The following is a 20,802-nucleotide window of genomic DNA, read 5'->3' on the forward strand; positions in this document are numbered from 1 at the left end:
TGGAATCTTCTTTCTCAAGATACCCACTTGCTAACTCCTTAATTGCTCTCAAATCTTTGTTCAGTGCAGCCTACCCTGTCCTTCTGTTTTAAATTCCAACACGCCCCCCCACACACACTCTAAATATCCGTTTTTGTTTTCCTAAAGCACTTATACCCCTCAAATATTAGATAATTTAGTTTATGATTTTATTTATTTTAATATATTTTATTGATTTCAGAGGAAAGGGAGAGGGAGATACAGAATAATCAATGATGAGAATCATTGATTGGCTGCCCCCTGCACGCCCCCCACTGGGGATCAAGCCCACAACCCGGGCATGTATCCTTGACCAGAATAGAACCTGGGACCCTTCAGTCCGCAGACTGACTCTCTATCCACTAAGGCAAACCAGCTAGGACTGATTTTATTTCTTATTTATTGATGGTCGTCTCCCACTAAAATGTAAGTTCCATAGGGCAGAGCTTTTTATCTGTTTTATTTCATTGCAATATCCCAAGCAATTACAATAGTACCCAGCATGTAGTAGGTACTTAAACATTTGTAGAATGAATGATTGATTGATTGAAAAAATGAATAAATGAGAGAATGAACAAACCCAAATAGAGCTTTTAATCGAACCAACTCCTGGTTCAGATGGGGGGAAAGAAGCCCAAGAAAAAAGGTGACTTCTCCAAAGTTGTATAGGGTGTCTACATCAGAAGTGGCACTAAAACTCAGACCTATGACCCTCACAGCAGCACACTTCCCACACACTAATAACACAAATATGTGGCCAAAGCATTTCCACAAAAGATAAGTAACCTACAAAGCACAATCTATTGCTTCTCCTGGTATTGTTTGTTCTCTCTCTCTCTTGTTAATCCTCACTTGAGGGTATTTTTCTATTGATTTTAGATAGAGTGGAAGCGATGGAGGGGAGGAAAGGGGGAGAGACATGGAGCAGTTGCTTCCAGTACTCCCCACCCCATCCCACCCCCACCAGGGATTGAACCCGCAACCTAAGTTTGTGCCCTGACCAGAAATCAAACCTGCCACCTTTTGGTGTATGGGACCATGCTCCAATCAGCTGAACCACCCAGCAAGGGCAGAAATTTGATTATTCTGACACCAACATAACAGATGCAGAATGTGGACTGGCAATGGGTCACAGCCAATAACAGGAAAGAAAAATAAACTACAGAGTGGGGCAAAAGCAGGTTTACAATTGGTTGTATGGAAAGTGATAATAAATACAAGAATAATCTTTCATGTACTCACAACTGTAAACCTTTTACCCCCCATTCCCAGCCCTTGTATTTAAATAACACCAAGACTGAAAAACAAAGCCTGATTCTGTGCTGAGCCGGAATTTAAATCAACTTCTGCATGTTACATCAATGTTCTAATCCAGAAATAAATCACAGTTGAGGTTTATCAAGCATTGAAAAGTGATCAGATTTTTTCAAACTCTATGTATCATGTCTGATTTAACTGCTTATGCAAGTCGAAAGCCTTTGCCCTGAAATTTTTTAAAAATGTGGTAACTCAACTTTACCTTATTTGTAAATGTACAGTTCAGTAGTGTTAGTATATTCATTGTTGTGCAACTGATCTCCATATCTTTTTCATCTTGCAAAACTGAAACTCTATACCCATTAAGCAACCACTCCCCATTTCCCCCTCCTCCTAGCTCTGACAACCACCATTCTACTTTCTGTTTTAGGAGTTTGACTACCGTAATTACACACCTCACATAAGTGGAATCATACAGTATTTACTCTTCTTCCCCTTCCTTTTTTGACTGGTGTATTTCACTTAACATAATGCCATCAAGGTTCATCTGTGTTGTAGAATGTGTCGGCTTTCCTTTATTTTTAAGGCTGAATAATGTTTCACTGTATGCAATATATACCACGTTTTTTAAAAATCCATTTATCCTTTGATGGACATTTGGGTTGCTTCCATATTTTGGCTATTGTGAAAGCTATGAACATGGGTGTATGAGTATCAGTTTGAATCCTGCTTTTAATTCTTTTAGATATATTACCTAGACAAGGGATTGCTGGGTCACACAGTAATTCTATTTTTAGTTTTTTTAGGAAACACCCATTTTCCAAAGCACATGCATCATTTTATATTCCTACCAATCATGTGCTGTAATAGCTATCCTAATGAGTAATTTGCTTTGAATTTTCAAACTGTAGAAATGTGCGTAAGTGGGTATAATTTGCTAACACTTGGAATAGTATCGGTTACAGGGTAAACTTTGTTAAATTTGTTAAATAAACGCACAAATTGCCAAAGTTTATGAGCTGGAAACAGTCTTAAGTCTGTAAGTTATGTGATTATATGGTAATGGCTTTAACAAAGCTTTAAGTAAAATACCGGATAAGTACCAAGAGGAAACTTAAGCCTTAAGGGAAGCATGGCTCTCTTGTCCATTGAGCTGAACAGATAAGACTTTACACAGGAAATGACATTCCAGACAAGAACAGCATGTTATAAGTCACAAGTGGGTAAAAGGAAAAATGTACAAATTCAATACATTTGTACAGTGCTGGCTGTTCCAAGTGAAGGTGGAACTTTGTCTAAACATTGATTTTATTTTTAAAAATTTGATTTTACTTCTTGTAACTGTTTTAAGAGTGCTTAAGATAAATGATGTGTCATGCTGGTTTTTGTTTTTTTGAAAGACTGAATTTGATCCCACCATTCATGAGGAAATGAAACACAAAGAAGCTTATGACTCATATCTCCAATTCCTACTGTCAGAGGCAGAGCTAAACTGTAACTCAAATCCAGAGTTTTGTGCACTATGAAGGTCAGCAGAATTTCAGCAGGTCTCATCACCCATTTTTTAGCCTTTTAAAGTTAAAAGACTAGGGAAAAGAATGGTGTAGTTGCGTTGGTAAAGTCTAAAGTTCCCTGCATTACTGTGCTTTGTCTTTTCCAAACTACTTTCATGGGCACCATTTCCAAATACTGTTACCTTGTGCCTCCTCTGCCACATATCTTTCTTTTCTTGAACAAGAGCACTTATGTTCTGGTCCCAACAGCTTCTCTTGCACTGTTCTCTAAAATGAAAACAGTCTGCAATGTTTAAATCCCAAGCTCTAATCAAAAGTGTTCAGACTAAATTGGAAACACACTATGAATGCAGGAACACTATATTTATTAGGTCAATAATTCATTTTTAGCAATACAAGTACAGAATATATCACAATGCTGGTTACAAACATACTCAGTATGGTTTAATGGTTACAAATAATGATGGGTACTACAAGTTTGTGATAAGGATGGTATGAAAGGTCATTATGACACAATGAAGAATTGTCTCAAAAAAGAAATCTATCAATGACCTTAGATATTTCTATAGAAAGTATTGTGGCACTATTAGTGGGGATTTTCATGTAAAGAATTGTTAGTGATTTGCTTTTAATCATTTCATTGAGCTTTTTATTTTTAATCTGTTAAACTAAAATCCCCTGTTGCTTAATAAAGTATAAAAATAGTACTGACCTGGTAATATTTAATAAAATGTAGCATTCATTCACATCATAAAAGTAGAACTAAACTGAAAAGTTTTAGTTACCATGGCAACATATCTTCCCATAAAAGGAATATACAGAAATGAGTAATGTTACACAAATGGTACCTGCAACAGTTATTTAGTGATCCAACATTTAACTTGTGCACCACAAACCAAGTTTTCTAGATATCTATATATAGTATATATTTTTAATCTTAAATTTTACTTTTGAAAAAATGTACACTTCAACAAACTCACTAAGGCCACTCATGCTATCGATACCTAGGACTGCAATTAAAGAAGGGTATTACTTAATAAATCCTAAAGTACACTCCTTCAGATCACCAACAAGGTACAACCAGTTTTCTGCCTAAAACATTCCTGAGATTTGTGGACAATACAACTATTAGTGTTCAAGCTGGAGATTAATCCAAATGTCAGATTTAAAAAAAAAGAATTTCCTAGCAAGATCTGAGGTTCACCAAAGCCAAGAGATGAAATATACGTTAATTTTAAAGCAAAATGAAACTCTTAAAAAATTTGCACTAATTATAAATAAGTTTTTCCAGTAGTAACTTTGCTATTCAGAAAAAAAAGAAAAAACAAACACAACAAGCAGTTTGGAAGCATCAAGGCTACACATTCTGGAGAAAGAATAAATACCAACTGACAGTTAACTATACCTGCTACTTAGCAAACAATTCTTTCAAAAGTATGGCCAAAAGCTTCAATTATGTTTTAGGCATGTTTACTGTTGAGTATTTGCATTAGAAGGAGCAGCCAAGTGGCAACAGTTATTATTTATAAGGTTGCAGTCTCTGTACTCAATCTTCACCATGTTATGAACGCTTCCCAAACAGCCTAGGAGCAAAAGTCTTTGTCAATTTTTATTTTAAAAAATGAAAGCATATTGGGATTACTATGAAGCAACAGTGAGTTCATTCTTAAGCAGAGACAAAACTTTGATATGGTAATAAGGGTCCTAATGCTTTGAGCCAAGTCAGCTTTAGGGACCCAGAAGAATAATGGTCTAAGAAACCATCTGGCTCCATTAAACTGGATGCAGAAGTGACAGACCACCTGTGTGGCACATGAGTGTTACAGAGCTCCCTGATGCACCCAACTTGAGTAGCACCAAACTTTAGGAAAGACTGGATAAGAGAAATGAAAGTCAGAGAGGATGAGACCAAAGGCCCCTTTTTAACATTACTTTGCTGAACTTCCAGAAAAATCTTTTAAGTTGATCTAGGCTTCCTTACACACAATCCTACCACATGAGAAAATTTTGTGAGAGCTATTGGTTATTGTGAGATAAATTTTCTTTTCTTCCTTGGAGATATTTTTTTTTAAATTCTAGAAATTATGGTGACATTTACCTCTCTAACTTATTCTAAACATTCCACACTATAAATTATTAGGGTATTATTCTTCATTAGAACCATAAATAGCATATTAAGTTATATCACTAACAGAAGATGACAATCTCGTTTCACAATCTAGAGTATTTGCATTAAATCAAAGCGCTTGGATTTACAGAAAATTAAAGTAGTGATAATAAGGGAAAACTGCCAATAATGATTTTTTTTTATATATAAAACTGGCTGCCACTTAACATTATAATGCTGCGATCCTAGGCTCCTAGTATCAAGTTGCTTTACCACAGAATAATGAGCTAAATTAAGCTCAAACTGAATGAGGCCTTAAGTCATTTGCTTGATTTTATCCTAGGAAATGTTCTATGTGCACAAAACCCAAAAATATAGATTAAAAAAAAAACTTCATATGGAAACATAAGTTTCAAAATATTTATTGAAAAACAATTTACCATGACATTCCTATACCACAAACATACCACAGGACTCTAAATAAGCAACAAAAGTATACAAAGTCTATCCTGAAAATATCTTTGGAGGTATTAAATATATAGGCCCATAAGGATAGAGCTGAGTAAACTTAAAAATGTTAGTCCTTGGTCACACAGACTATTTGGTAATTACTAAAGAGGTGCCTCTTGGCATTAGATTGCAATTAACTGGGAGGGGGGAGGTGCAGGTGTGCTAATGTACTTCTTTAGAAATTAAAAAGAAAACAATTGAATAAACTTAGGTTTTAAAATCATGTAGATATAATCTTAGGATCTGGGCTTGCGTAATCTCATTAGGTACCTCCCCCAATCAATCCCCTCCTGGGGACTTAAAAATACTGGCTCATAACTAACAAGACTGCAAGTAACAGTTTTAAACAAGGTTATATTTGGGAAGTTCAAAAAAGTGTTTAAAATCAATTTATCTGAAATCTCCAATTAATTTTTCTGTATTGAATGTGACAGTTTAGATATTCACCCCCCCCCCCACCTCCCACCCCAACATGCATATTAAAAGAAAACCAAAATTCAACACCCATCCACTCACCCATAGACTACCCCAGGCAGTCAGCCAGGGATAACATCTCTAACAGCCAAGTCATGGACCCCTGAAAATAGGGGGGAAAACCCTGATTCTTAACTATAGAGGCACCAAATAGGCCACTATAATAAGAACTGAGGTAACAGCAAAAGACGTTTTTGTTGCTTGGATTGCTACATGTCACACTTCTCAAATTTGAATATTAACCTCAACATTAAACAACCTGACTTATAAAAAAAGTCAAAACCCAATAAACAGAAAAAAACAAGTTAGTGAAATTAACATATTAGGGAATTTTTCCATTTGACTCTTGAATTTCAAATAAAATGACCCAGGTGCACTAATATGACCTAGCTGTACCATCTTTACCATAAAAAATGAAAGATTTCTAAGACATGTTTATTTGGGGCATTCATTTTTCTATTAATCCCTACAAACCATATAGTAACCTAAAATTCTCATCCGGACAAGAGAAATTTCATGACTCTTAGCCAGTATACTTGTCAACCGCACTGATTATTAGGGTAACATTTAAAATGAGGGGGATGGATGCAGCAGGTATTATAGACTTTCTTGTGGCATTGTCATTTGTGTACCTTGACTAAAGCTATGCCACTTAAATTGCCAAGTTTGGTGTCTATTACATGAATATAATTTTTGCATTATCACTTTTCATTATACATCTAAGTGAAATCATTCTACTGATAAAGGTAAATGCAGGGGCTAAAATAATAATCTAAAGCCTCTGGTCCAAATAACCCTTTAACCCTTCCTACATTAGGCTGGTCCTTTTTAGATCATCCTGGTCCTGCTAACAAATGTTGTAAGAGCATCTTGCATTCTTGTACCAAAAGAAAAGAAAAACCAAGAGTTAAAACTGCTGGCCTATTAGCTTTTCTATTACTTACAGATCAACACTGGTCCAGTACAGATGAATCTGATAGCCCTTGCCTTGTAATAGAGCTCTGGAGTGGCTGTATCCACTTCTCTGGGTCAGGTGGCCAAACCCAAGTCAGGATGTCCCTTTTCTACTAGTACTTCTGTTAATTTTCTATACTGCATATAAAGATTTTCCCCATGAAATTTCTTTACAGTACAGTATTGAATACCTCCATAAGGAAGAATTATATGTTAAAAAGTTGTTAAAATCATCCTTACATAATAAGAATGCAACTCTTAAACTCTTAAATAGTTTTATTAGGGGTTCTTTTTTCCTTTCAGGCTTTCTGCAAAATTATTTAAAAAGAAAAAAAAATCCTGTTGTTTGTTCTACTAAGTTGAAAATATGGGCCAGACTACTTATACATGCGGTACATGCGGAATATAACTGAATATATGCTTATACCTACGGACACTCTGCAAGATAGGGATCACCCAAATAGGGTCAATGGACTGGACCAGTGTTTCAATGCAAATTCCAGCCCCAAAAAACAACATGGTTTTGATTTCACAGTATGAATTCCCTGGAATCTGGGAAAAGGTATATTAGTTAACTGAGGTCATGCCTCAGCAGCTCGGTCCCTCAGCATGCTGAGAAATCAGAAAGGACTGCACCACTTCTTCAGTGGACTGGGGGCTGGTATTGACGTCTTCAAGAGCATCGGTCACTGAATACTGTCGATCTCGCAACCGGTTCCAGTTAGACAGAATATTGTGATATTCAAACACTTTCTCGTAATTTCCAATGGAGTTGTAAAGTTTAATGAGACCTCGGTAATCATATTCTAGTCCACTATAGCCTTCACCAAAAAGTTTCTTCCCTGAAAGTAACAAATAAACAAACAATAACACACAAAGAGAAAAGAAAAAGCAAGTTCAAATAAGGAAATAACAGTTTCTACAAGACAACACTAGTTCAGTTCTTTAAATAGGGTGGCTTTGTTTTATTCCCTTGAAAAGAATAAATTCATTTCTTGCAGCATGCTTACCAACCCAGTCCTATCTAAAAGCTATCTCTAAGACTTTCAAAATTTTTTCTGCCTAAAGCAGTTGGTTTCAACAGAATAAAATTTCATAGTTTGAAAGACTGATTTGAAGAGATCTAAAAGCAAAGAATAATAGCAGTATGTTCAACGACAGAAAAATACATATGTACAAGGCTAATCACTGTAGCACGCTTTATGATTGCAAAATACTGGAAACAAATGAGCTAACCATAGTATATCCACTCAATGTTATATTATGCATCTGTACACAAAGGAGGAAGCTCTTAGCTCTCTATGAACTGAAATGAAGCAACTTATAGGGGATATTGTTAAGTTTAAAAAGAAAAGCAAAGTACAAAAATACTTATAGTATGCTATCTTTGTATAAGAAAGGGAAAACAAAATATTTATGTATCTGAATATTTGTGCATAAAGATACACAGAAAGGGTAAATGAGAAAATAATGAAACAGGTTACTCATAGCAAGTGGGTAGAAAAATTTAGGGGGATATCACACATCTATGAACATATCTTTCTATATATAGTTCTAACTTTTAGGACATTAATATTTCACATACTCAAAAAAAATTAAAGTAAATAAAGATGCGGAAATGTTATACAAACATAAACAAATGAACCTAATTATGTATAAAATGAGTAACTTACACTGACTAGGTGGGGTGGGGAAGAATAATAACCCAAGTAAATTTTGAAATATTCTAATTATGCTAAAAAAACACTAAAAAATTATTGAACTCAAATTAGGAGGTTTGTTTTTCATAGTACTAAAGGTTAACAATTCTAAAACTACTTTATGTGTATTTTAGGGCTGAGCAAGTAAAAATACTACAGATAATGGGGAATCCACACATACAGAGATACATGATTTGACAAAGGTAGCACAGCAGAGGAGAGAGGACAATCTTTTGAAAAAGTGGTCCATTGGAGTGCTGTCCAGTGCACCAAAAAGGTTGTGGGTTTGATACCCCCCTAACCTAGATTTGATCCCGGTCAGAGTGTGTACTGGAGGCAACCAACCTATCTCTCTCACATCAATGTCTCTCTCTCCCTTCCTCTCTAAAAAAAAGTCCTTAAAAAAAAAAAAATGGTTCTGGGTCAACTGTATATCCACATGGGGGAAGGAAAGGAAAAAATTTGATCCCTACCTCGCACAATAAAAACAAAATCAACTTCAGTACTATAGATCTAAATGTGAAAGGTAAAATGAAGTTTCCAGAAGATAATCTTCTAAATGAGTATCTTCATGACTTTGGGGTAGGAAATATTTCTTAAACAGAATACAAAAGATGTTAATCAAAAAAGAAAAAAACCCCCAATATATTCGATTACATTAAAATCTAAAACTTCTGTTCTTTGAAAGGTGTCATTAAAAAACAAGCAGTAGAGTGATCTGCAACACATATAACCAACAAAGGACTTGTTAAATCCACATTATATGAAAAAAACTTCTATAAACCAGTAAAATGACAGAGAAGTCAATATAAAAATGGAGAAGTTGCCCTAGCTGGTTTGGCTCAGTAGATAGAGCATCAGCCTGCAGACTAAAGGGTCCTGGGTTTGATACCAGTCAAGGGCACATGCCAGGGTTGCAGGCTGGATCCCCAGTAGGGGGCATGCAGGAGGCAGCCAATCGATGATTCTCTCTCATCATTGCTGTTTCTATCTCTCTCTCCCTTCCTCTCTGAAATCAATAAAAATATATTAAAAAAAAAAATGGAGTTCTAATAGGCACAACATTAAATGATGATCACAGTATCTTATTTTCTGATATATAAGTCCGAAATGGAAACAATCCAAATATTCTGAAAAGCCATTAACAGTAGAATGAATAAACAAATTATATACTTATCTAATATATTATTATAGCACTGGAAATTAACAGACAATAGTGATCTGGAACAACACAGATGATTTTCATTATTCATGTTCACCAAAAGAAGCCAGAGATGTATCTATATATACAAAAGCCTAAGCGAACTTTATAACCAGTCACTATGACGCGCACTGACCACCAGGGGGCAGACGCTCAATGCAGGAGCTGTCCCCTGGTGGTCAGTGTGCTCCCACAGCCAACCTCCCCCTGGCTGGTCTGCTCGATCAGACCTGACAGAGACTAGATGAGATGGGCCCCAATGGGCCCCAATCACCAGCCAGGCCGAGGGACCCCACCTGTGCACGAATTCGTGCACTGGGCCTCTAGTAAATATATATTATACTAGAGGCCCGGTGCACAAAAATTTGTGCACTGGGGTTGGGGGGGTCCCTCAGCCTGGCCTGTGCCCACTCACAGTCTGGGACCCCTCGGGAGATAACGACCTGCTGGCTTAGGCCTGCTCCTGGGTGGCAGAGGGCAAGCCCAATCCCTGGGTACAGCCCCTGGTCGGGCTCAGAGCAGGGCTGAGTAGGGAGTTGGGGTGCCGGCCCCTGTCATGCACAGAGCAGGGCGGATTGGGAGGTTGCGATGCCACCCTCAGTCACGCTCAGGGTAGGGCTGATTGGGGGGTTGGGGCACTGCCCCCTGTCACACTCAAGGCAGGGTTGATGGGGAGGTTGTGACGCCACCCCCTGTCACGCACAGAGCAGGGCCAATCAGGGGGTTGAGGCGCTGCCCCCTGTCACTCACAGAGCAGGGCCCATCAGGGGGGTTGGGGCTTGGTACCCTGTCACGCACAGAGCAGGGCCAATGAGGGGGTTGGGGAGCTCCCCCCTGTCACGCACAGAGCAGGGCCCATCAGGGGGTTGAGGAGCTCCTCCCTGTCACTCACAGAGTAAGGCCGATAGGGGAGTTGGGGCACTGCCCCCTGTCACACACAGAGCAGGGCGGATCAGGGGGTTGGGGCACTGCCCTCTATCACCCACACAGCAGGGCCAATCAGGGGGTTGAGGCGCTGCCACTGTCACACTCAGGGCAGGGCCGATGGGGAGGTTATGGCTCTACCCTGTCACACACAGAGCAGGGCCCGCAGGGGGGCTGGGTTGGGGCACCGCCCTGTATCACCCACAGAGCGGGGCCAATCAGGGGGTTGGGGCGCCGCAGCCTGTCACACACAGAGCCGCAGGGCAATCAGGGGGTTGGGGAGCTCCCCCCATCAGGCACAGAGCAGGGCTGATCAGGGGGTTGGGGCGCCTTCCTCTGTCACGAACAGAGCAGGGCTGATAGGGAGGTTGTGGCCCCGCCCTCTGTCACACACAGAGCTGCAAGATGATCAGGGGGTTTGGGCGCTGCCCCCTGTCACGCTGATGCTGGTGCCGGAAGGCCTCTCGGCTCCGCTGATCCCGGTGTTGGGAGGCCTCATGGCTCCGCTGATCCCAATACCGGGAGGCCTCGCGGCTCCACTGATCCAGGTGTTGGGAGGCATATTACCCTTTTACTATATAGAATAGAGGCCTGGTGCATGGGTGGGGGCTGGCTGGTTTGCCCTGAAGGGTGTCCTGGATCAGGGTGGGGGTCCTCACTGTGGTGCCTGGCCAGCCTGGATGAGGGGATCATGGCTGTTTGCAGCTGGTCACACACCCTTCAGGGTGGGGGTCCCCACTGGGGTGCCTGGCCAGTCTGGGTGAGGGGCTGAGGGCTGTTTTCAGGCAGGCGGGTGACTGAAGCTCCCAACTGCTCCTTTTTTTCTTTTTTTCTGGGCCAGCTTTAGCTCTGGCTCCAGCTCTGAGGCCTCTGCTGCTGAAAACAGGTATCTAGTTTGTTTGGGTTCTATAATCGAGACACTGTATCAACTCCAGCTCTGAGATCCCGGCTGCTGAAAGCAGGTTTCTGGGGTTTTGTTTAGCTTCTATATTTGTTACAATGTTTCAAACTGCAAGCTCAGAGGCCGGCAAGGCAGGCGGGGAAGGTTGCAGTCCTCCGTCACTGAGGCAAGCAAGCCTCATGTTCAGTTTAAGCTGCCTGGCTGCCGGCCGCCATCTTGGCTGGCAGTTAATCTGCATATCGCCCTGATTAGCCAATGGGAAGGGTAGCGGTCGTACGCTAATTACCATGTTTCTCTTTTATTAGATAGGATGATTCCATTAATACCAAGTTAAAAAACAGGCAAACCTGATCTATCATCAAATCCAGAGAACAAAGAGGGTAATAATTACATAAATACTTTAATTTTTAAAATAACTATTTTTGCCTATAATTAACGTTGTGTCATACTTCATTCTGGTTTCAACATCAATAAATCATGTTTAGTAAAATGTTCCAGATGATTTTTGGGAGGTTTCAAGAAAAATTTGGAAGCTCTAAACTTATTTAAATTTTGGTAAAACACTTCCCTTATACAATATATAAGATATGTTGATCTCTAATCAACTGACCAAGATAATTATAAAATAACATACCAATGGCTATAGACCGTAAATAAAGCTTCTCAGCATTTTCATACTGATTCATGTCATAATTATATAAAGAAGCCAGATGTCCCACTGAAAGGGCAACTTCATAATCTTCTTGACCAAGAAGTTGCTCTTTAATCTGAATTGCTTTGATATGCATTTCTTCAGCTTCCTGGAAAAAAAAAATTAAGCCATATAAACCATTAGAGTGTGCTTTGCCTTATGTCAACAATTCTTACGCAATGAGGAAGATTCTTCTATGCTCAAGATATTTTATGGATGTCATAAGGTAATCAGATCAGAGAATATACTACGCTATTCCAAAAGTTAATTATGGGAAGCATTAACAGTTTGGGGAAGCTCTGTACATAACCTAATGATAGTAATAGTGTTCTATGCCAAAAATAACCAGAGAAAACTTGTCCTAGTAATAAAAAGTTAGAAGAAAATACCATTAAAGCATTCTAAAATGAAAATTATTTCTTTCAGTTAACATACTCTAAAACTTAACTGAACCTTGTGAAGCTTAAAATTCCATGATAGCATGTTAAATTTTTTTTAAAAATATATTTCATTGATTTTTTAACAGAGAGGAAGGAAGAGGGATATAGAGAGTTAGAAACATCGATGAGAGAGAAACATCAATCAGCTGCCTCCTGCACACCCCCCACTGGGGATGTGCCCGCAACGGAGGTACATGCCCTTGACCAGAATCGAACCAAGGACCCTTCAATCTGCAGACTGACGCTCTAGCCACTGAGCCAAACTGCTAGGCTATACAGAAGTACATTTTATTTTTTGGAGTTATGATAATTTTTATTATGACAAATTAAACTCAGGTTAATTGAGGAATAAATAGATTGAGTTTCAGGTAAAAAATAAATGTCTATCAACAAGTGAATCTAAAAATCAAGTGAATAAAAAATCTGATGAACAGAGTAACGGGTGAATATAATAGAATCAGGAGCATAGAAAGGGAATGGACTGACAATTCTCGGGGGGGGGGGGGGGAATGGATGAAGGGGGTGTGGGAAGAGACTGGACAAAAATCATACACCTATGGATGAGAACAGTGGGGGGGAGGGGGTAAGGGCAGAGGGTGGGGTGGGAACCGGGTGGAGGGGAGTTATGGGGGGAAAAAAGAGGAACAAGTGTAATAATCTGAATAATAAAGATTTATTAAAAAAAAATACTTGCAATATCTGACATTTCTTGCATACCCACTATGTGCTAGGCGCTCTGCCACTTGCTGTACTCAACCTACCTAAAAACTATGTTTTAAGTAACTATAACATGCATATTAGCCTTTAGGGTTTGATATATTTCTTATTTTTCCAAGATCTGGATTTTTGAAACATTTATATTTTGACTATGTTGCTTTATACTAGATTATTTTCTCAAAAATTTTCCAGTTAGAAGAAAGAAATTCAGGGAGAACCAAGATGGCGGCATAGGTTAACGCCGGAGTTTGCTGCTTTGAACAACTACTTCAAAAGTGAAACCAAAAAACGGAAGGGACATCACCCAGAACCACAGGGGCGCTGGCTGAGTGGAAGTCCTACAACTAGGAGGAAAGAGAAACGCATACGGACACTCAGAGGAGGCGCAGTGCTGAAGTCAAATTCTGAGGTGCGGAGTGCGCGGAGCGGGCTGGCGGCGGAGGGCACGGTTGTTGTTTTCAATCGGGAGGGAGTCGCAGACTCTGAGCTCCAGATCCGGGCGAGTCTTTAGGGACCCAGACTCAGGCGGAAGAAGCGGGACTGTCTGGCTTCGGTCAGAGCGAGTGCAGCTTTCTCTCCGAGCTTTGCAGCGGGTGCTGGGACTCAGAGAGGCAGAGCCCCTGGGGACAGGACTGAGAGCCGCCATAACTGCTCTCTCCTGCCCACACTGTTGATCCTGTTCGACCCGCCCCGCCCAAGCCCTGCACAGAGGCATTTGCCGGATAGCCTCAGGCAAAGGCTAGATTAGCACCTCCCTAGAGGACAGAAGTTCTCTCACTGCTGACACAGCTGAATCTCATAGCCACTTGGCCTGGAGGTCAAACCCTCCCTGGAATTAGCTACAGCAATCAAGATTTATCTATAAGACTGCGAACAAAGACCACTAGGGGGTGCACCAAGGAAGCATAACAAAATGCAGAGACAAAGAAACAGGACAAAATTGTCAATGGAAGAAATAGAGTTCAGAACCACACTTTTAAGGTCTCTCAAGAACTGTTTAGAAGCTGCCAATAAACTTAATGAGCTCTACACGAAAACTAATAAGACCCTCGATCTTATATTGGGGAACCAACTAGAAATTAAGCACACACGGACTGAAATAACGAATATTATACAGACGCCCGACAGCAGACCAGAGGAGCGCAAGAATCAAGTCAATGATTTGAAATGCGAGGAAGCAAAAAACATCCAACCGGAAAAGCAAAATGAAAAAAGAATCCAAAAATGCGAGGATAGTGTAAGGAGCCTCTGGGACAGCTTCAAGCGTACCAACATCAGAATTATAGGGGTGCCAGAAGATGAGAGAGAGCAAGATATTGAAAACCTATTTGAAGAAATAATGACAGAAAACTTCCCCCACCTGGTGAAAGAAATGGACTTACAGGTCCAAGAAGCGCGGAGAACCCCAAACAAAAGGAATCCAAAGAGGACCACACCAAGACACATCATAATTAAAATGCCAAGAGCAAAAGATAAAGAGAGAATCTTAAAAACAGCAAGAGAAAGAAACTCAGTTACCTACAAGGGAATACCCATACGACTGTCAGCTGATTTCTCAACAGAAACTTTGCAGGCCAGAAGGGAGTGGCAAGAAATATTCAAAGTGATGAATACCAAGAACCTACAACCAAGATTACTTTATCCAGCAAAGCTATCATTCAGAATTGAAGGTCAGATAAAGAGCTTCACAGATAAGGAAAAGCTAAAGGAGTTCATCACCACCAAACCAGGATTATATGAAATGCTGAAAGGTATCCTTTAAGAAGAGCAAGAGGAAGAAAAAGGTAAAGATACAAATTATGAACAACAAATATGCATCTATCAACAAGTGAATCTAAGAATCAAGTGAATAAATAATCTGATGAACAGAATAAACTGTTGATTATAATAGAATCAGGGACATAGAAAGGGAATGGACTGACTATTCTTGGGGGGGAAAGGGGTGTGGGAGATGTGGGAAGAGACTGGACAAAAATCGTGCACCTATGGATGAGGACAGTGGGTGGGGAGTGAGGGCGGAGGGTAGGGCGGGAACTGGGAGGAGGGGAGTTATGGGGGGGAAAAAAAAAGGAACAAATGTAATAATATGAACAATAAAGATTTAATTTAAAAAAAATAAAAAAAAAAAAATTTTCCAGTTATTTTTATTGTAGAAAGTATTGCATATATCCCCTTCCCCCATATATTTTCTCAATTTTAATGAAATATGGTATGAGTAAGATAAATGTGTACTTTATTATTTAAGATTACTGAAGATATATCATTTAAGATTATGCTTTATTACTTTGGATTATTCAGAGAAAGAAAAATATAGTAAAACACATTTCTACCTTAAATTTTCTCATTGACTGATAAAGTCTTCCAAGGTTTCCATAGTGTTTTGCAGTCTGGACATTGAATTCCCCAAAAGCTTTTTTAGCTAGTTGGAGTGAAGAAAGGTGCAAATCATGAGCTTCTTGAAGCAGCCTCTGTTCAGTTTCTTTATTATGACAGTCGATTGCAATCTCCTCTAAAATAAGTGCTGAATAAGAAAGCAATGAAATTAGTGTACTTTCAAACCATCTATCAGAGCTAATCTGAGCATATAATTTAAAATTAAATGCATATATACGTAGATATGGTTTAAAACTAGTAAGAAGAAAGTATTCCACTCCACTGGGGGGGGGGGGGTGTCATTCAAATGTAAGAAAAACAATGGTGTTTCAAATTATTTGCAGAATTAATTATTGTACTAGAATGTTATACATTGCCGGTATGAAATATATATATATATATATATATATATATATATATATATATATATATATATATATATATATATTAAATGTTTAAAAATAAAATAAATGCAAACTAAGAGGGGGGAAAAAACCCCCGTTTCAGAATTAAGGTAAAATTTATCCAACATGCATGGAGTTACCACATGGGTGACCTAATTATGTTGGCAAAATAAATGCCTTAAATGCTTGGTAGTGATTATAGGAAAAGTTAAAATAAAAAAAGAAGGTGGAGTCTTGAAATATTAAGGATAATGTGACATGCAGCTGAAGAATCCTGCACTATAAAGCTGAAGGCATGTGAAAAACCCAGCTTGAGTTTGCTATCCATGTTACTATGCAATAATCCTTTGTGTTATACATGAATGAATGCATGTAAATGGAGGAAGAGATGGGGTAGACATTCTCGCTTATTAATAACAATGCTATATGAGAGAAGCAAACAACCTTTCATTACGAATCGCTGGAAATTACTTTATTTATTTGTTGTTTTTAATCCTCACCTAAGGATATTTTTCCATTGATTTTTTTTTTTTAAAGAGAGAGTGGAAGAGAAAGGGAGAGACAGAGAGAAATATTGATATGAGAGAAACACATCGATTACTTGCCTCCTGCACCTGCCCTAACCAGGGCCCAGGCCAGGGAGGAGCCTGTAACTATTAGTAAACTGAGGTATATACCCTTGACTGGAATCGAACCCGGGACCCTTTGGTCCACAGGCCAACGCTCTATTCACTGAGCCAAGCCAGATAGGGCTGGAAATTACTTTAAAACAGTGAATCTGCTATCCTAGTATATAGATACAGTCTAATCCTAAGCACTACCCCTGAAGAAATAAACAAATATCCTTATTTTGTACCATCTATCATCAATTAAAAAATATCAAAGACTAGACATCAATTACAATTGACAGTTAAAGAAATCTATACAGACAGACAGACAGACAGATAGATACTGAAGACTAAATTACAAAGGGTACCTTTCACCCTCTTTGAAGAAGCCAAAAGAAGATGATCTTCAGGTAGGATGTGGGTAATGATACCAATAGCTCTTTCTGCATGAAATCTGCAATACAGATAGATATATTCTGGCATTTCTTCCCCACCCCTGCTTCCCTTTCAGGCTTTCTTACCTCCCTCTCTCTTTCTTCAACACCAAGTCATCAAATTAAACCTTCAGAGCCCACCATTTAGACAGAAATAAGCAATACAGATAGATAAATATATTCTGGTATTTCCTTTTAGTTAAAAGTGATTTAAGCATTTTTTTTAAAACACAATTTATAATACTGAGAATTTCTAACACTATCTATAGTATAGAACAATTATTTGGTTTTTTTTGGTTTAAATTTCAATCTGCTTGTGAACTGGAACTTTTAACATCCAATGGATTCCCATCTCCCTCAGAATAAACTATAAAGTTATTACTACCTACAAGACTCAAAATGATCGTTTACTGGGTTACCTCGCTAACCTCATCTTTCACCATTTTCAAAAACAACACTTCCAGTCAGTTTTCTGAATATGCAAATCATGTTTTTACCTAGGACTCTGAAATACTCTTCCCTTGAATATCTACATGGCTCACTCCTCATTGAAAAGCCTTTCTAGCCTATACAAAAGTCCCTAAATAATCTATAATTACTCTCTAAACTCCTAGTTTACTTTATTCTTCACAACATGCATCCTCACCTGATAGGTTTGGTTATTTGTTTATGGCCCATCTTATCAAGCAGAAGGTAAGCTATTTGTCTATCTTATCTGTTAGTTCCTTAAAAAAACTTGAAGCTTTCTATCTCCATCTTCCAAGTTATCATTATTTTCATTACATTAAATGTCTCCTAACTCACTGTCTATTTAATTGTGTCTAATATACCAGCTAACTTATCTACTGAGTTTTAATGTCAATTAGCATTTTCTAAATCTAGCTATATTTTCTTTTTTATAACAGCTCTTATATTAAGACATAATTCATACCACATAATTCACTTATTTAAAGTGTACAACTCAACAGTTTTTAGTATGTTGACAGAGTTGTGTACCCAGCACCACAATCAATTTCAGAATATTTTCATCACCCCCAAAAGAAACTCTGTGCCATTAGCAGTAACCCTACATTTTCCTTCAACCCCTTAAAGCCCTATGCAACCAACCACCTTTACTTTCTGTCTCTATAAATTTGCCTATTCTGGATATTTCATATAAACATAATCATACAAATGTTGTTCTTTGTGACTGGCTTCTTTCACTTAGTTCATATTTTTCAAGGTTCATCCATTCTGTAGCATGTATCAGACAGATGTTTTGTTTTTAAATCTGCCTTTTTATTTCTTTTGTTTCCCCTCCAAAATATTACTGATTCCTTCTTTTATATCAGGGTCAGCAATTATTTTCTGTAAAGGGCCAGATAGTAAAGATTTTAGGTTGTGTGGACCACACATGCTGTCCCAACTACTCAACTCTGCTGTTGTAATGTGAAAGCAGTCAGAAGATACTTAAGAGAAGGAAAAATGCTATGTTCAAATAAAACTTTATTTTGCCTGCAGGCCATAGTTTGCCAACCCATTTATATCTTTAATCATTTAAGAATACTAACTTTATATAATATCAACCAAAAAGTTCTGTTAAGCAACGTTCTTAGGATCCTAATCCTGTTCATTATATCTACTGACTCTCATTCGTAAGGAAATGTTGCTCTACTTATTTTTAATTTGGAATGGTGAGTTGAGCTGAGTCTATGGAAAATCTATATGGTTTGGTTTGAGGGTTATTTCCAAGAGTTTCACATTTTCTCCTGAAAAGCATCCCAAGAGAACTAGTAGTTTCAATGCCTTTCTCAATTTGAGGGTTCCTGCATGCATGATGCCCAAACACAAGAGTGCTATATGTCTGTAGCTATAAATATCCCTTTGAGGAATTCATGACAAGTTTCCTTGTCATCTCTCTTGCAAGTGGGCAAAATTTTTTTCCCAGTCTATCCTTTCTCAGAGTAGTTGCCTTGATCCTGGTGGCTTCAAGTGAAGATTTCATTTCCAATTCACAGCTTACTGTAGGCTAAATGCTTGGTCTCTTAAACCCAGGACTGCTGTTCAACCAAGATTACAGAAATGTGTAAGCTTTCCCACTACTCCAGAGCAGTTATACCATAGTTTGGATTTTAGTCGATTATTTAACTTTTTGGATTTTAGTGCATTATTGGCCCATGGAGACTTCCTTCTTCTCTTGCAAGATCATTTATGCATTTTAAAAAATAATTGTTTTAGTCAGTATTTCTGTGTCTTCTGAACAAGAAGTTTTTAGGTTAAGTTTGCAATTTAGCCTGAGGCTACTACTATATTACAAGCAAAATTATTGGAGAAAATAATTTATATTAAACCACATAACCTCTAAATTGGTATGATTTTAAAATGTCAAAGACATTTTAGGCATCATATTAAAGCTCCAGGAAGACAAATTTAATGCACAAAGTACATTAAATACTACTGCATTAGGAAAAACAAAACAATAGCAACAGCATATAATCCCTCATGAAAAGGAACATGGAACTTACAGTGCATTGTCAAATTTCCCAGAACTATATTGGTGAACATAAGAAGAATAAGCCAAGTCTTCATGAGCTGTTGCTACATGGATATTTTTGCCACCAAACACCGACTGCCGAATGTCAAGGGCTGCCTGAAAAGTCATCAAAATAATTGATAATACTGTAAATCCTTAGAAACCACTACTCAGTTAAATTAAGCATCTTAGTAATTTAAATATATATCCCATATACTTATCCCATCAGTTAAGTAAAGTCCTTGCTGCATTTAAATCACAATAGAACATAAAAGTTACCTAGGAGGCTTGATTTTCTGAAGACTGAGTCTGACTCAAAAGGCAACGGCTTAAAAAAAAAACCATTCGTATGTCTTGAGAATCATATCAGTGTGTTTTTCTATGTGTCTTCTCAGAAGTGAACTATAAAATGAAGGATACCTTGTCCAGAACCATGGCAAAAACATAATTTACCTGAGAAAGATTCAGATAAGGCCTAAAATAGCTTTGTCTCTATTGACCCTCCTTGCTATTACAAAAGCAGCTATGACTTGCCTAAATCAACAAGGACAAGCCATAATCTGGACAAATGAAATGGAAGAGTGCTCTTTAATATGAGCCCACAATCCACAACTCTTTTCCTAGACGATTCTCTTTAATTCCTAAAACATTAACTTGTAAGCTTTCTAGATATTAGTCAACTAATGGTGTGCCTAGTTAAGGAGGGGCTCAGAAAGTTATTTTTTGAGAGTAGTTTATACACTGAAAACAAGTACAGGTCAGCAAGTCAATTTAGGTTGAAAGAAAAAAAGTATAACTATTAACATACCTGATAAATTGCAACAGACTGACAGATATTATCTACATTGAGTAGGTAGAACCCATAATCTAGCAGCGTGTCAGAATATTTTGGGTGTTTGGATCCAAAATGATCCCTATAAAAAGATACGAAACTATTAGGATATCAAGTAGAGACAGATAATTTGAAGTGGTATTTTTAATAACAATCACCTACCGTGCCAAATACACTGCATGTTTAATTAACTGTTCTGCCTTCTTAAATTCACGTTTTACAACACAAGCC

General features: G+C 38.2%; 1 protein-coding gene across 1 annotated transcript in view; it reads right to left on the reverse strand.

The window, feature by feature from the left end:
• Positions 1-3,133: 3,133 nt before the first annotated feature.
• The window catches only part of APPBP2 (amyloid beta precursor protein binding protein 2), a 51,613-nt gene continuing 33,944 nt past the window's right edge, over positions 3,134-20,802 (reverse strand). The window contains exons 7-13 of the mRNA XM_059669750.1: positions 20,734-20,801; positions 20,548-20,653; positions 19,732-19,856; positions 17,162-17,247; positions 15,739-15,929; positions 12,195-12,360; positions 3,134-7,676 (exon numbers count right to left, since the gene is read on the reverse strand). Coding sequence (XP_059525733.1) covers positions 7,423-7,676; positions 12,195-12,360; positions 15,739-15,929; positions 17,162-17,247; positions 19,732-19,856; positions 20,548-20,653; positions 20,734-20,801 — 996 coding nt within the window. The 3' untranslated portion in view covers positions 3,134-7,422. The remainder of the gene's footprint in view (positions 7,677-12,194; positions 12,361-15,738; positions 15,930-17,161; positions 17,248-19,731; positions 19,857-20,547; positions 20,654-20,733; position 20,802) is intronic.

This window comes from Myotis daubentonii, chromosome 16, assembly GCF_963259705.1.
Source record: "Myotis daubentonii chromosome 16, mMyoDau2.1, whole genome shotgun sequence".
NCBI classification, from domain to species: Eukaryota; Metazoa; Chordata; class Mammalia; order Chiroptera; family Vespertilionidae; genus Myotis; species Myotis daubentonii.